Genomic DNA, 17588 nt, shown 5'->3' on the forward strand with positions numbered 1-17588 from the left:
TCCCCATACAAAAAAATTGCATACTGTTGATTAGTGCAATGGGTACAGTATACACTAAGTGATTTATGTAAGCTAAAACAAATTTCAAATTTGAAGATTGAATTTGCATTTCAGAATTCCCTTGCAGATACTGAAGCATTTGAATATGCAAGTGCAATATTCCCTGAAAATATTTTCAGTAAAGCACAAGTCTTAACAGAAAATGATCACTAAGGGCAGAAACACAGCTGAACTGAAAATGACTTTCAAATTCACAGACTATTTGTCCCTGCTGTTTGTTCACCTCTAGTGTTTATATCCTTCAAACAGTTGTAGGTAGTTTTCACATTCCCTTCTTAGTCATCACTTAGCTAAGCTTCACATATTTAGTTCTTTTGATCTTCCCTCATAAAAACAATCCCTCCAGCTCTGTTATCATTTTTGTTGTTCTTCTAGTACTACCTTCCAAATTTTCTCTGCATTTTCTGCTGCTAGTGCCCAGAGCTGAACATCTCACCAGAACACGCCCTTGCTGCTTCCTGGTGTCCTGCCTGCACACAACACAATCCAGTCACATACAAAGGCCAACATTTGCAGCCTGCCCACTCTGCTCCCTTGGCCTGTCATGCTACATTGCCAACACAGATGGGACTTGCCTGCCACTACCAGACTTTCTCATTCAGTTTTCACCTGTGGTTTCACTTACCTGATGGGAGTATTTCCCCTCATGTAGGTATAGAATTGGAAAGTAAAAACCATGTGCTAAAACCATTCTTAGGGTTGTTTTAGGTTGCTGATAACCCTGTAGTTACCTACTGCATGCATAAAACCTGACCACTTAAAAGCAAGGAAACATCTACTTAGTGACACCAGAAGCCAAATTGTAATGTGGTGTACAGTGGCAGAACTTATTTGCTTTCACTGCAGCTGTACCAGTTTACACCAGCTGAGAAGCTATTTCCATAAGTCTTGGATTGCCCATATCACAATCCCAGTCAGAGGAAGTACAAAGAAAGGTATATTTCACTGCAGCAGCTGTAACTCTGATCTAAGAAGCCTCTTTACCTTGATTTCGCAATCCAAACATTTACATTGTAGGGATACAGCTATACTGAATGTAGAAGCAATTCAATATACCTACCAATTGGTTCAGGAATTCTTTGGTATAGCACTTACCATTGCGCTCTTGATAATCAAATTCTTATTTAACAGAAGAGGGATAAAACTCGTGGTAAAATTATGGATAGACAGGCCACCTGTATTTGAGACTGATGAATAGGCCTCATCACTACATCCATTCACAGGGTCTGATTTCGACTAGCTTAAATATCCTAGAAAAGGGGGATGGAAGAAAGTGGCCTTCTCATGGCATTACAGCTGGCAGAGCAGGGGGACATGTTGGAAGAAATAATCAAATGTTCTGAAATCCTGAAAGACAGAAGAAAGTCCATTCTCTCTTAGACTGATTCTATTGTGCCCTTAGTAACACACTACTCATTCTATGCTCATGTAAAACTCACTTTCTTTCAGAGCCTAACTTCCTTGAAGTAACTGTGTGCTTAATATTCATTCCTGTGTAAAGCCAGGAAAGTATGAACATAAAAGCACCCAAACCAGGATTTCTTCCCCAGATTTTTCTGGAAGCAACACAACCACATTTTGCCACACAGAGTATGGGCAAACCCCAAATGCTTTTGGGGTGTATTGAATTTCTTTCTCTAGTGGATTTAAGTGTAAGATCTTGTATTTTAAATTACTAATGAATCACATCTTTTCCTGCCGTCTGCAGAAGTGTAGATTTTCCCTTGATTTGAATATGTGTTGTATTCACAGAGCATAAAACTACATAGTTCCTACTTGTTTGTTTCCTTTAGGAGTTTAACTTTTACAAATTCAGTTGTAGAAAAATGAAGTCCCTCTACATAAGCTCTTTAATGCAGCTCTGTTGTAGAAAGCAGAAATCTTACTGTCCTTCTCAACTGAGTCACATTTGTCCTGCCTCCTCCCTTGTGTTAACACGTGTTTGTACAGCTCAGATTGAGGACCTGGTCTGGGTTAAAAATTCCAAAAGCTTAGCTTAATTCAAACCCACCGCATACAGGATTACTGGAAATCCAGCTGAACACAAATACCTGTGTATAGCATATGACATGCAGCAGTTGTGAAACCATTAGCAGTGTCAAAGGGTTTCTTATAAGCATTCATATATGGGGTATTTTTTTTTTTAAATGTCCCCATTTGTGTAGATAAATGATGACATAGTTGAGACAGAATGAGATTGAAAGACATAAGTTACTGAACTGAAAAGCATGATGCTGTCAAACTTATACCTGCTTGAAACAAAACCTATCCAATGACAGATCTGAGAAGCATAATAAATTTAATTCCAAGAATAGGCTAAGGGTTGACCTGATCTAATTGTAAGTGGGGGAAATTTAATCATGGAAAGTTCTTTAATCTAGCTTTAAAAGAATATAAGACAAGATTATTCTTGGTATCTGAAACTAGACAAATTTCACTTTGCCGTAAAGACATTTTTAAACAGCTAGAACCAGCCACTGGGACAACTTGTCATGAGGCATGCTGGTTATTCTAACACAATGTCTCTAAATCAGGATTGTATGTATGTTGATGTTGAGAAACTGCCCAGACAAGTGCAGGACATACTAGGTGGATTTTAGATTTTAATGCAGTTAGGCCTAATATATGAGTAGTATAGGTCTGCCTGAAAATCTGTTGAGAGTCTTCGTGGTTCTTTAAGAGTTGAAGAAAACAAGACAAGTGTTCAAAGAGAGCATCTGCTTTGCCAAAGTGTTCACTGAGTGTTTGAGCTGTTTGTCCAGTACGTGTTTGTTCCCAATAATCTTCAATTGAGACAAGTCATACATGGCTTTCATAAGGCAATTTCTTATATATTATAGTAATCCTGCTATGAAAAAATTACACATTTTTGCCAGAGAACATATGCTTTAGCTACCCAAAAGTATAAAGCATATACAAAGAATGTGTAAAGGCTAATGGCAAAGGCTGTGCAGTGCACAAATCTTAAACAGGGAAACTGGTCAGTTAAATTTGTCCATAGCTTGAATACAATAACCTTTGGGTTCGTTAGAGGTGAGGAAAATGAGATTTAGTTTTTTTAAAATCTCCTTTACTGCTTTGAAATTTAGTTAAAGCTTCATAGAGCAAGTTGCCAATGAGAACAAATACTATAAATTCATCCCATCATGGTTACAAGAGGGTGAAGAGAGCTGCTTGTCAATCAGTCAAGCCCAATATGTTTGCCTTGCTATCAAGGTTTGCCTACAGTACTACAGTACTCATTTTCAGTGTGGGTGCACTGAAGTCAAGCTGAGAACTCTGTTCTAAGACATGCTCATAAACAAGAGAGAAAAAACTGTTCTTCCAGTTTCTCCCATATTCTGGCTAACTAAACATGGCTCTACTTTTAACGGATAAAACAAACCCATCATTTCATTCAGGCTCTTTCATATTATTGGGAGAAATACTGTTCTATTCTTCTCCATTACATGTTCATTTAGTACCTTATTGCCTACTGAAGGCTTCTCAAAGGCACACACTCTTGTTCTCCAGCTCCCTCTGATTTGTGTCACTGCAGGCTGTGTTCAAAAACTAATCACCTTTTCCCTCTGCAACATCTCTCAAACATCAACCTTGCTTTCCTACTACAACTTACTGTCCCTTGGCTCTCAGCAAGGAAAAGCTATATTGCCTTTTCTCTAAAGTGATCACACCAGCCTTTTAATCCTTCTGGATTCTATCTTTCCATAAGGATGACCCAGGACAAATTATGTTTAACTAATCAGGAAAGGCAAAGAACTTAGAAAAATGTATTTTGCATTTATTGAGTATTTTTTTGAGTTTTCTTTACTCTGAAATGAAACTAATAAATACTCTGGCTGAATTAAGTAAGGTGTCTTTTGAAATCACTTTCTGAAACAATTCATTGTAGGAGCAAAAGTCCTTGATGATACTGTTAATTTTTAGGAAGCCCAAGTCATACTTAATCATCTGAAAAGCTACACTAGCATAGCTTGGGGAAAGAGAAGACAGCAACCATCAAAGTAATTTGTGGTCTCAGTTTCAAGTATCTGACTGAAGAAGTAATCCCTGAATCCTGGCAGATGCAGACTTCCCTTTATAGAGCTCCAGTGATGCACCCATGAAGGCTGCAGCAAGGCTGGCCCAGACCACAGGTGCAGGACTTGCCAGGTGGTAGCCTCTTGAAAAGGTTGTCCAGGCTTGAGAGAGAATGTCCTCCTACACAAAAAGAACTGCTACCTTTGACTGGCCTTGAAGACAAGTTTTAAACAGAGGAAGGAGTCACTAAACTCAAAGAGTAAAACATTCTTAATAGAACCACAATAAAGATTATACAGCAGGTCAAGGGATTGATGCAAGGTTGTAGCAGGAGGAAAAAACAATCCCATAGAGTCTACTGGAGGCAAAGAGCATTTAGAGACAGGACTTAAATCCAAAAAGTATCAGAGTGTAAATAGTGAGGAAGGAACATGAGAGAGAACTAGGGAGAAGAAAAAAAAATTAGGAAATAATTTCAACTGTTTAACTCCAAAAATTTCTTTTGTAGAAGGAGCTTACCTGCACAATTGTCATCCCAGAAGGGAACAGGGGTGGAAGAAAGCTATGCAAGTAAAGCAAATCAAAGAGAACAAAAAGAATGGAATAACCCAAGAAGCTTTTCCACCTCTGACTCTTGTGATCTCACCTGGAATATTTGGTAAACTTAGGAGATTTGTAGCTACTCTCACAAAACACACATAGAAAATGGAGGACCATCACCTCCCCACAAAACCAGTGGTATGTTACTGTTAAGAAACAGTTTTCCATGTTCAGAAGAGGTTATAGGCTTCCCCTTTAAGGGACATTTAAGTATGGGACTATTTTTTCTTCCCTAATGATAGAAGAAGGAAGTGAAGGAGGTCAGAGTCCTGTAGATCACTGTGCACTCCCTATGGTCTAGTTTAGGAGACTTAAAAGGATTCACATTAACTGGGGTGGCTTTGTTGATTACACACAGAGAGAAAAATGACCCCATGTGGTAAGTGTTTCCAGGACAGCTGCTCCGTTGGTGAAACACTGCTGCATTCCAGAAATAAACTCCTACAGTCAAATTAGCAGCTCAAGTCCTCTCCACAGAAACGTGCCTTTACTAAAGTTGCAGCATTTCCTAGATGAATGGGAAACCAGCAGCATAAATTCTTGCTTAGCTCTGCTTTTAAATAGAAAATGATACAAAAAGATGTTTGTACAATATCAAATCATTCTTCATAGCCACATAATTGCCTCACATTATTGACGGGCTCAAAAAAAAAGGAAATTTGGAATATTTCTGGCTGGGTTGGAGAGCTAAACCTAGCATAGTTCCCCGACACTTCAGGCCTGTCACAAGTTTCCCAGGTCTGAGGGCTTATCAAGACTTCAGCATAAAAGATTTTGGGTTGATTCCTATGCACATCAGTATCCACCAGTGCAAAGTACTGAAAAACGCAAAAAATTACAATCTACATGTGAAGCAGGATAGGAAGCGCTGCTGCCCCTTCACTGGCCTCTTCTGGTTCCCAAAAAGTAATGCACAGCTATCCTCTCACCAGGGAGGTGAATTCTGGCCCATGAAAGTAAATGTGCTCAGGAGCCCAAGGCATTTCACGTTTCACCAAAGACATACAGCAGCAAAACTACATGAGACTACATGAGCTTCCAAGTTTACACAGGTTTACAATTACAAATTTACAGATGGCAGCATTGGTAAAAGCCCAAGAAATCCTGGGGGGAAAAAAACTCAAAACACCAAGCCACAGTTTCCAGCAGATAAGAGGGCACATTTTCAGTACTCTGGGCTCACAGGATAGGTGTTGTACAAGAAACATGCTCCACCCTATAACCACTGAGTACGAGATGTTTGTGGTCCTTCCTCTTTCTCACAGTGTACTCTCATCTTAAAAGCAAAATATCTTCTTCTCATCCAATTTCCTTTTCTGGAAGAAAAAAACCTGGGAAACCTGGGAAAGTGTTCCTATGTGCTGCATTGCAGAAAGAACGTATAGAGGGCACATCACTCCCTCTCACTCACAAATGGGAAAATCGAAGCCAGAAGTCATTGACAAAGTTACAAGGAAGAAGTACCAGCAAGACAAAGGCCCTGCTGCTGGCTATTCTAATGTAGTGACCATTTGCTTCAAGAAACCTTCACCAGCTGATGATACAGCAATGCAAAGTTCCTCTGTCTCAACATGCCACCAAATCAAAACCCATCAGGTGACTAAACCTTCTGCACAGCTCAGCCTTACAGAGCAAAGGATGTAATATATTGAAACAAACTCCCAGCTGCTGCATAATGTGGTCCTAAACATAAATACCTCAAAGAGTCCTCTAACCCACTCCCTTTGGGCCTAACTTCTGCCCTGAAAATGTTACCTCAAAAGCCATGCAGTCAGTGGCAAGGAACACAGTACCACACAGAAAGAGTAATTTCAGGAAGAATCGTTTCTGCTTAGCTCAGTCTTGCTCCATGGCTGCAATCTTCTCTTCACTGCTACTTTCAAATTGGCATAGCTTTTCTATACTAGGGAGTTTAGCAGCTTTAGAAACACTACCTATAGCAGGAGAAAAACATTCAGGGTAAACAAATTGGATATCCCAAGATATAGGTTCTACACATCTGTAACAGAGTATCATGTAAACAATTAACTGCAAAAAGTGACAACTCTGAATCCAGTTGGAAGAAAAGTTATAAGCAGAGCTACACCAGCTCAAGTTAAGATGTGACTTAGTCCCATATTCTACCTCTGATATCAAACACTAACATGTGCTCAGGGAAAGACTGTAAGAGAGTTTTCTCCCTGTTCTTAACTTTGTTAAGACCTTTGCAGAACTCACATTCAGTATGTTGGCATCCTGTGGCTTAGACAGTTCCCTCTAGACCATAACTTGCCACTAATCAGTGCACATGCCAAATAAATGCCTTTAGGGAGATATGTTTTTAATCCATCCGTAAATTTGTCAATGACACAGGAAAAAAACCAAGACTAATTTTATGTGATATGGTATTTCATTTGTTTTATTTAAAGCACTTATTTTTAAAGAGAAAGATGACTACTTTATTGAAAAATATAAGGAAAAGACATACATAAGGAAAGATACTGAGAATATGTAGCAGAGCTCTCTGCTTTGCTAAGAAAGTGGAGGTGCTGATCTTGCAAAGTAAAGAATTAGACAGGTGTTACACAGGAAAATATAGGCCTATGCTCTTTTTTATATCTTTTTGTTAAGTTCGTATCAAGCAAAGTCACCTGTACTCCCAAGAAGCCACACTTTCAGTGATACATTACCACAAATTCCTATCTCAGTTGCCCTCATCTTTCCTGTAGCCACAGACTTCATGACTGACTCTACCCCTAGTTGTCTCTTGTTTTGAATCAAACTGGAAGCTCTTTCAGACAGAAGCTGTCTCATGGCTAAATGCAGCAGCCCCAGCTATAGGGAATGTGCCATGATACAAACAAGAGCAAAAGAGAAGCAACATCCAAAGCTGCCAGTAGAACTTGTCACTATTATCTGAGAGCTAGTTAAGAAGTAGAACAGTCACAGCATGAGATTTATTAAGTAGTAGATAATAATTTTACCTTACATAACATATGTTGCATACTATATTAAATTCATTATTGTGAGCCTCAAATATTCAGCTACTTATCAAGTCCCAAAATAAACATAATTATATATTCTATTATGCATTGCTGGTTATTAATATCATCTCTTTTTTTTTTTTTTAAAACATAACTGGCATTGCTTTTTAGTTGTTCCCTGAAACCCTGTGGTATAGACACTTTTCTTCTTTAAAAAAAAACCTGCAATTTTTCTCATCATCTTGTTTCACATGGTTGAGATGTAAAGTCAAACATCAAGTGCTGCAATAAAGTTGTTGGCAACATCAAAGAGGATGAAGTATAGAAATGATATGCAGGGTAATTAAATGGCTCTGTACTTTATTTGCATATCGCTATATATAAGCTGGCCTGACTCAACAAAGAAGCATTTCACAATAGCATTTTGGCCCTCCTAGCTTTGTGCAAGATTTTGCAACATGCTCCAAATAGTCCCAAGATTTCTTGGTCTTCTGACCTTGCTATGGGAAGCTGCAGAGACCTGCCTGAGATTCCTCAAAACACAACACATCCAAAAAGAGAAATGGTGGAAAGCATGTTGAAGTAGAAAGCAGAGACAAAAGGAGATAGGGAACATCATGAGCAATCTGCTCATTTATTTCTACAGGTGAGACTCCAAAACTTGTTATTAGCAGTGGTCCAGCTAACAGTGTGAGCCAATCCCAGTTCATCAGCTGCTTGCAACTGATGCTTCAGTGACAACAGTGTAAGGGCTTCCTCAGCCCACTGTGCTACAAGGACAACTGAGAGCCCAGACACAGCCAGGGCCTCCACTTCTCACGGGCCCATGGCTGCAGAAGCACCCAACAGATGCTCAGAGATGACATTCTGCAGTGCTGTGCTCCTTGAACAAGTTTTGTGCACCCACAGGGGTGGTGTATCTGAGTGACGAAAAGCACTGCTCCTCCAGCAGATGGGTATTTCTCCTTCTGCCACCCTGAGGCCAGAAAGAAATACCTAGCTTCTCAGGGCAGGTTTGGTGCTTCAGTGCAAAGGAGGTGGGATGTTTCATCATCCACTTCCCATCAGCCTAACAAGCGGGCTGGCTCCTGGCTAGGAGTTGGCATTGGTATCACAGGATAAAAAGCATTTCGACCACCCTGGTTCAAGGGATGGGAGAGATCCTGTGACATGACAGCCTGAGGCTTAGTAGAATCACAGAACAGTTTGAGTTGGAAGGGACCTTAAAGAGCATCTAGTCCAACCAATGCTTCAGACCAAGACACTGCCAGCAGACTCAGTATGGCAATTCATAAGTTACCATTTGCAGCCAATCTCCACTAAGCACTATAAAATACAAACATGTTCTTAGCTCAGTCACATCTCCCTGGGAGCAGACAGACAAGTAGCAAACTCAACATGTCCAGCATGGTTTTTTTCTGGAATGAGTTAGCAACAGTGCAGCTTTTTCTTTGCATTATTCTAGGTAAACAGAGGTTGTTGCTGGTACAAAGTGCCTCAAAGTGGCAGGAACAGCATTATCACTTCAGTGCTGTTTCCTGAAGGATCAATAAGCCAAGACAATCAATTCTTCTGGCTAGTCCTTATTCCCCAGGAGAAGCTGTGACTCTCATCCCCCGTCATTTAACTCTTCACAAACATAGCAGCAGCCCCATTAATTCTGTCCACCTTAAACACACATTTCCCAAACCTATGTGCCAGGAGAGATTACAGAGCTAGAACTGCTGTATCCAGGTCAACATGATATTACCAAGAGGTATGGCCCATCACTTCAGCACAGTAGTAACATGTCTATATATACTTGGAGCACATGGAGGCATTATCACATCTGATTTCCTTGTACAGGACAAACGGCCCAAAGAAACTGTAGCTCTCTATCCCCAACTACCTCTCTGTGTAGGGAGCATAAGGCAGTCCCAGGGCACCAGCTGACACTCAAAGAAAGGGCTGCATAGGCAATAGATGGCATGAACAACCATTACAGAGAGTCACAAGAGTAGAGTCTATTTAGAGACACACAAAAGTGAGGTTCAATCCTGTGTAGCAAAAAGAGAGTAAGAAGGATGGGGAAAAAAGCTCAGGAAGAATGGAAGAATTGTGTGATTATCTGCAATGTGAAAAAGGGAATAGAGATTATGGGGGACAAAACAGGACTGTACTCAAAGCCTGCAGTAACACAAACTATTCTGCTGGGATCATGCAATTTTCCATAGACAATCAAAAATGGGGAAGCAGGAACCCAGTTAAGAGATGGGCAAAACACATTGCTTCAGTGAAGAGGCTCATCTTGAACTGAACAGGAAGCCTATTTAGAGCTAGAATTGAAGAACAGCAGTGACAGAAACAGCTTGGTCTAAAGATTGGCATGAACATGCATAAGGCTGTATACAGCAGTTCCCACCTAAAAAGCAGTGGGACTTGAGCTAGGCTCCTCAACTGTCTCTCTGAGCATTAGAGAGTATGCTGATGCAAGTAATCTCTTCTTAGCCAATGTTGCACTTAGAAAATCCTTGTCTCCCTCTCCCATGCAAAGATTACATTCACCAATATTTATAACTTGAGTGTTGCCATACTCAGTGCTACAGACTGTAGATCAAAAAAGTATGACTGAGAAAATCCTATCCACATGAGCTCTTCACCAATCTACTTGAGTTCACATCATCAACAGGGAAAGGTTGAAACCCTCTGTACCAGGCTATGGGGTCATAATGCAACAGGAAATAATTTCTTATTTAAAGGGAAGAAGTAGAAAAATCTGCCAGTGACAATAACTGCAATTTTAAAAAGTCCAGGAAGCCTGTGGGGGGGAAAAAAGGTCTAAGGATGAATAAAAAAGCAAACAAAAAGAAAGGCAATGCCTGGTGGCAGACATACTCTCTTCTCACCCAGAAAGTTATCCTCTAGGTCCTGTGAGCTTTAGGGGGATGTCAATTAAATTCCTATTTTAGTACACGGCTACCAGTCATTGGTTGATGCCTATTACAAAGAGGTGATCATAGAAGACTAGGGGAATAACTTGTGGAATATATTTCCTGCTGATCCAGCAAACACAGTTATGAAGAAAAAGAGAATCCATTCTGAGACCAGCATGAAACTCTTGTGAGCAGGATCATTTGCATCTCACATGGTTGAGGGAAAGGAAAGGGCAGCAACTCCTTAATGAATAAAAATAGCCACTTATGCTTCCTTCTTGTATATGCTGGGCATATGCTCTCCAGTATCCAAACAGCAAGATTTAGTTACAAGATTCATCCCTCCAAAAAAAGTAATTTCCCCTAAAGGTGCAGCACTTTTTCCAGATTTTCAAGACTGCTGAAAGTTTAAAACTGTCGTTACTTTGAAGACATGTCAACTAAACTATGTGCTTTAAAGTTGTAGAGCTGCAGTATTTCCTTCCTTGAAATTCCTATACTATTATATTTTTTAAAGTACTTGTAGTATGCAAGAACACAGTAGCTTTCTTGGGAAAGTTGAAGAACACTTTTCAGTTTCGCAGTCCTTCATAAACTGTATATATGCCAGGCAAAGCTTCACTGAAATGCAGCCACCTTCAGGGTAAACAGAAGCAAGTCATTCATAAGATTCAGCATAGCACTGGAAAGGACAACAAGAGGAGAAAGAAGTGTATTTTACCTGAAAGGTCAGCAGGGGAAACCTAAGTATAAACTGCTTATCTAAGTATAAACTGACCATAGCAGAATGGTGCAGGAGAGGAAAAGGTTGAGGCAAAAAGAAAGGAAAATGCAATGGGAAAGAGAATGCAGGGGGAAAAATGTTACACAGTTTTCGGCTCAGCCACAGAAAGCTTCTGTTTCAAAGTGATCTGCTGTAGATTCCAGTGATTAGAGGGAAAGGACAAAATTAATATGTATTTCAATTGCATTTAATAAAGTACACTCTAGCTGATGGTGCTCTCCTCAGCAGGTCCAGGCACAGAGCACAAAGAGAAAGGGGCCTCAGGCATTCACATCAGGTCGCAGTTTTAAATAATTTTAAAACTAGGGCAAGATGCCAAATCTTACCTCAAGGTGCTACATCCAGACAGACATGTCAGCAAAAATGCCAAGTTTGGTGCATACAGGATGACCATTGATACACGTGGCTCCAGATGAAACAGTGACTTACTTTTTTAGCCAGAATTTACCACTTTCGAGTGACAAACCTGGAGCTTCATGTCAACAAGGGTCACTAAATCTAAACTCAGACCTAGGGTATAGGACAACACCAATGAATGTTATACAAGAAGTAAGTTAGTCTTCTGTTTGCTTGTTATGCCAAATTCAGGAAACCTTATTGGTGGCTAGTACAAAATGTATTAAAAAACTGCAACCAAACAAACCTAAACCCCTATCAAACAACAACAACAACAAATAAAGTGAAGGGGGGCAACTCTTTGTTCCCAGCACAAATCCTCTTGTTTTCAACCATGCACCTATGTCAGATTCACAGATTTTCCTATGGGCAAATCAGCCACATGGGATTTATAGAAGATTGTTCTTTGTAGATCTTGGAGTTATTTTGATGGCAGTCAAATATAATTTTACAAACAGGGAAACTGAGGAACACAGAGATATGACTTGGCCATGTGTCAGAAAACAACAGGTTTGTATATCCCCTTTCCTTTCCAGGACCTCTTTTCAGAAGAGAGGCAGGATCATGGCACAATCTTGATTTTGTGCAGTTCACCTGCTGCAGACAAATTTTCTGTGTCCCAGCTAGGAGCAAAAAAGCTTACTGCTGGCTAGTTCACAACACAGAGGCCTTAGCAACACAGAGGTGCTGGGCATGCTGCAGGCAGGCAGGCAGATCTGCTCTTTTCCAGCAACAGAAAGGTCTACTCAAGCTGCCCACGCATGTATGATGAACTCATCACAAAAGCAATCAGGCATTAATTTGGTCAATCATTCCTGTCACAGCAAATGCAGTTCTTCAACTAGACTATTTGATGCAAGAATCCAGCTAAACTGAAGGACAGAAAAAATGCCTCAAAAGGTACCAGTCTACAGAACAGAAGTAGGACAATTTAGATACTGACCCATCCATACTACCTTTTTTTTCTTCTTTTTTGAAGAAAAGGTGACCCGAGAGTTAAGTAGAAACAAAAAATAAAAAAGCATTTAAAAATTAAATTGTATCTTCCAGGCATTAATAATAAAAAAGGCAACCCACCCTCCAATCCTTCTCATTTAGAAGAGTATTTATTTGGAGTTTCTGTTAGGCGGCTGCATGCACTGCATGCATCCTGCTTCACTGAAGAAGAGCCTTTTTGAAGCATCACTTGACTTTGTTTTAAATATCTTGCTACAGTTTCCATTTTAGCTTGTGAGATGATTATTTTCTCTCAAACTGAAGTTATACAGCAGTTGAAAATGCTGATGGCTTAACTGGTTTCCTTTTTTTTTTTTTTTTCCCTCTCCACAGCAGCCCTGAGGGGTTTTAACTCTTTCTTGCAGCACTGAAATCCTGCTTTTGGAGTTCAATGTTTAACTCGCGCTGGGAGACTCATAAATATTCGGAGTCACTCTCTCCCTCTCTGTTTGATTAGGAAATGAGCCTTTAACTCAATGTAATCCCCAAGCCATTAACAAAAAAGCCCTCAACAGCTCCACTATTAGAATTTCACTCCTAGCCCACAGAGGATTGAATTAGATTAACATAACTACCCGCAATCTGAGTTTATTTTCTGTGCCAGATAGAAATGTGTCTTCAGGAAAGGAAAAGAAGAGAGCTGGAGAGCAAGCACAGCATAATGAAATGTAAAAATAGATGAGAAATAGATGGACAGATGTACAGGTAAAGCGATAAAAAAGGTAAGAGAGGGATAGCTACACAGTCTTTAATAACCGGCTGCTGGCTTTGGGGGGTTTATGCAGAAGGGCCTTCAAAACACAGAATTGTTTCAGGAAGAGTATTTTTATCCTGCCTGTGTTTACTTCATATTCTCAGGGATTTACAGTGAGACACCTGAGCATGCTGTACTCCAGACACCTGTGCAGCAGATTTGGCACAGGTTTTATTTATAATTCCCGAGAGATGTCATACTCAGCAATGAAAGGAGAGGCGTGGAAAAGAGAATCTGCATGTCAATCATTACTTTGCAGTCAAAGAAACAAATAAACTGGGATGAAACAAAAGATGTTTGTTGGGTTTTTTAAGGAATGAAAAAAATCATGCAACAGCATATGTACAGTAAGACAGTTTGGAGGTTGATAGGTGCTTAGTCCACAAAATGTAAATCATTAGTGAAGCAGAAACTAAATAACAAACACTTTCTACTACATAATGCAATAGTCTTCCCTTTAACCACAGGTAACTCCTTCCCTCCTAATAAAAGCAGTCCTATAAAGCACTGATCATTATGCCACAGGACAGTAGGTGCTTGGTTATTTTATTACCAAAGTAATCAAAAGATATGGCAGGTAACAGGGCAAAACACTCACATGTGGTTGAAAGAGAAGGATAAAGTCCAGCAATTACATGGACACAGCTACAGAATAATCCAAACAAATGCTTAAGACTGAATCTTTTATAGCTTTATACTTGTAAGACTTTGGGAATGCTCAGATTTCTGTTAAAATGTATGGTAAATGAGAGGGGGTTTTGCAGTGATTTCCAAGCATAGTCATGCTAATACTGGTTTTGTGTAGGGAAGAAAATAATTCTTTTTTTTTTCCCAGTGATGTCTCTTGGTTTTTAATTTTTAGTGGAACCTACGACCAGCTATATGATAGATTCTTTGTTAGTTACAGAGTCAGCAATTTTAGTCCTTCAATGCTTTTCAGAAAAATCTGGTCTTCTTTTATTACAAAATAACATTGCATTATCACAGAAAAGTAATAAATGTAATATCATGACAAAACAAACAGAAAAGAACTTAAAGAATTTAAATATGTTCATTTTTAAGTAAAGCAAAAAGCTTTAATAATCAAAATGAAGCTTCATATGATGACGACGACCACAGTTATGTTTTATTTGTGAGAAAAAGGGTTCATAGCAGGTAATGTGTTGTAATGATCTTTTGGGGCATTATTTGGGCATATTAATTCACCGAGTTTATCCATATTCTCCTAAAAGCCTTCCTTATATCAGAGTTGTAGCTGAATAATGGAATATTCACATTGATGGTTAAAAACTTAGAAAGCATTAATATGTAGTCAATATTTTTTATTCCTAGTACTTAAGCTAAAAGCTCTAGGTATTATAAAATGTACAATGAAGAAATGCAAGATAAAGAACTAAAGAAGAAGACTATTTGTAAATCCAAGAAATTAATCTATCAAGTATTTCTCAGAACCTGATCTTTTAACTGTGAGGCAGCTCTGGTTTTATTATGCTGTTTTTATTAGACACATTTTCCTCCAAATTATTTTAAGTTTAGCTTCATTTTATTTGTTGCTACCTTCAGAAATGGTAAATTGTGAGTGGAGAAAAAGTTTTCTAGACCATACATTTTGTGAAAAATTTATGCTAAAACATATGCCATACCAAAATTAAAATTGTAATATTAAGGTTTTGGAGGGTAGACATAGCAAGATTATTTTTCTATACTTAGAAATAAATATTAACCCTAAATTTTGTAAAAAGATGTAATACAAACCTCTGAAGCAAAAATATGAAAAACCTTTCATATATGTCATTTATATTTTGACAAAAAATATTATACTAAAAGCTATTAACAAAAAAATTCAGAGTCATTATTTTTCTCCCTCTCTTCATATTTCTACTAAAAGCTATTAATAAAAACCAATTTCTGACTAATTACTGTTCTCCCTCTCTTCGTATTTCTGTTAATAAAAAATACTCCAAAAATATATCATTGTTCAAACCTTTTACATCTTGGCTGCTTTAAAGCAAATATCTTGTTGGTGATGAGAGAGTAAGTTCCTTCTTTGATTATTACTGTGCCAACTTTGCAAAGACTTGCACCCCTCTTTTGTTTGTCATTGAAGATACTTCAGTTGCTTTGCGACTTTTAAAATTAAAGAAACATCAACTGCTCAATAATAAATGCCTTCAGTAAAAGCAAAATTTCATTGCATGTGTCTGATAAGAGAAGACTGGGTATGCAGCTGTGGGGGGGTTTGGGTTTGGGGTTTTCTAATAGAGAGAAGGTTGTCACTTGGTTCTTTTAAGACAGGACTGCTAAAGTTTCCAGGTTTGCCTTTACCAGCATGGGATAAATAGCACCTGTCCTTGGTAAGCCCTTAAGCAGAGTTACGTTATACATTGACCTTTTTGGAATGCCAGCAAACCTGACTGTTTCTATTCCCAAAACAAAACTGTTCTACACAAACTTTCATTTACTTATTTCCAGAGGAAAAAGCCACACTCAAATAGAGAAACCGCCCGATTTCTACAAAGTTCTGAACCAACTCCTCTCCTTGTGGGTCGCACTGACCTTCCTTTGACAGAGTGAAAATAAAAAAAATTATCACCTTTAACTATATCAAGATGATGCCATAATTTTCAGACCAGATAAAAGGACTTGTGCAGAGCAATGCTTGGATTAGAAAAAAAAAAAAAAACACAACAAAACAAAACAAAAAAAAAGAAACAAAACATGAGCCCATAAACGCAATAAAAGATAGAAGTTCGCTACTTACATGCTGCAGGCTGAGGGATGAGGCTCAAGGCTGGAGTAGAATTTCCCTTGCCCTCAGGTGTTTCTAATTGCTGATTAAATATCTTTTGGTTCTGCCTGCACCAGCCGACAGTCCCCTCTGCGTCTCTGCCTCTCTTTGTGACTAGGACACAGTACTCCGAGTCCCAACCTATAAATAGATCCCAGCTCTGTGATTGATATAACAGGCAGCTGACAAAAAAAAAAAAAAAAAAAAAAAAAAAAAAAGAAGGAAAAAAAAAAAAATAAAAGAAATAACCAGGTCTTAAGCAAAGCAGCAAAAGCTGGGCTTTTAACTCTGCACTGTGCCCAGGGAGGAGTCCCCCACAGTCACCCGTGGGCATCAGAAAGAGAAAGTGCAAGGCAATTACTTTCCCAGCAGCATTACAGCAACTTGAGGCATGTAAAGCAAATGAACAAAATTCACTGCACAAAGAAGAGGCAAAACACAAGTAGCAGACTGCATCCAACTCTTTTGCAATTTAACAAAAATAAATGCCATTTTCAAAACAAGCTGGGAATTCTGACAGAACGAGAGAGGAGTTCAGAGTTGAGTTCTGGGGGTTGGTCCAGGCATGCTTGTATTTCTGCTGCAGAATAAACTAGTGGGTAGGTTGGCAATTTAACAGCTCAGCAGTCTACTTAGGGTCTCTGCCCACAAACACTATTTGATGAGGCTGTTCCTGCAAACAAAACTGGGGGCAGTGATGGTACCTCCCTATTGACTCAGTTACTTAGCTCTCAAGGACCTGAACCCTTATTTCTGCTTAATGAAATCTCTGGCAATTCTTGGCTGCCAGGAGAAAGTGATGAGTTACAGATATCAGTAAAGCTCTCTTACAGAGGCTGAGCTGGGAGCCCACCATCTGGAGAGTGACTTGAGACAAAACATCACAAATGCTTCTGCGCTGGTCCTCATTACCTGACACAGGGGTAATGGTCCTGAATTTTCCCATATTTAGTACTTACAGATTTTCCTGTTAAAGCCACAGTCAGGCAAGGTCCAGCAGGCAGCTGTTTCTCCAAGCCTTCTCCAGCTCCTAGATATTCATGATCTCCAATAGAACCTGAGGGACAAGGGAGCTACATAGCAAATGGAATCTAATGCAAATCTAATGCAAGGCAGCTAATGATGAAGAGCAGTGGAAAAGGCGGGAAGAAGAGGGAGAACAGTAGGCAGGAAGAAGCAAAACAGCTTTCATGGCACTTCTGTCTTTAGCAATATCTCCTACAATCAACCCTAGCACCACACTCACTTCTGCTGGAAAAAGTACTAGTGCAGACAGGGTACCAGACCCACCAGCCCTCTTCTCAACATAGGCTTG

At 39.3% G+C, this 17588-nt stretch overlaps 1 protein-coding gene across 2 annotated transcripts in view; it reads right to left on the bottom strand.

Annotated features, from left to right (window-relative positions):
• Positions 1 to 16714, bottom strand: part of ESRRB (estrogen related receptor beta) — a 128435-nt gene extending 111721 nt beyond the window's left edge. For both annotated transcript variants that reach the window (XM_083862848.1, XM_083862847.1), the window contains exon 1: positions 16247 to 16714. In XM_083862848.1, the coding sequence (XP_083718974.1) occupies positions 16247 to 16607 (361 nt within the window). In that variant the 5' untranslated portion in view covers positions 16608 to 16714. The remainder of the gene's footprint in view (positions 1 to 16246) is intronic.
• Between the last annotated feature and the right edge of the window lie 874 nt (positions 16715 to 17588).

Source organism: Zosterops lateralis, assembly GCF_965231275.1.
Source record: "Zosterops lateralis genome assembly, chromosome: 6".
Classification (NCBI taxonomy): domain Eukaryota; kingdom Metazoa; phylum Chordata; class Aves; order Passeriformes; family Zosteropidae; genus Zosterops; species Zosterops lateralis.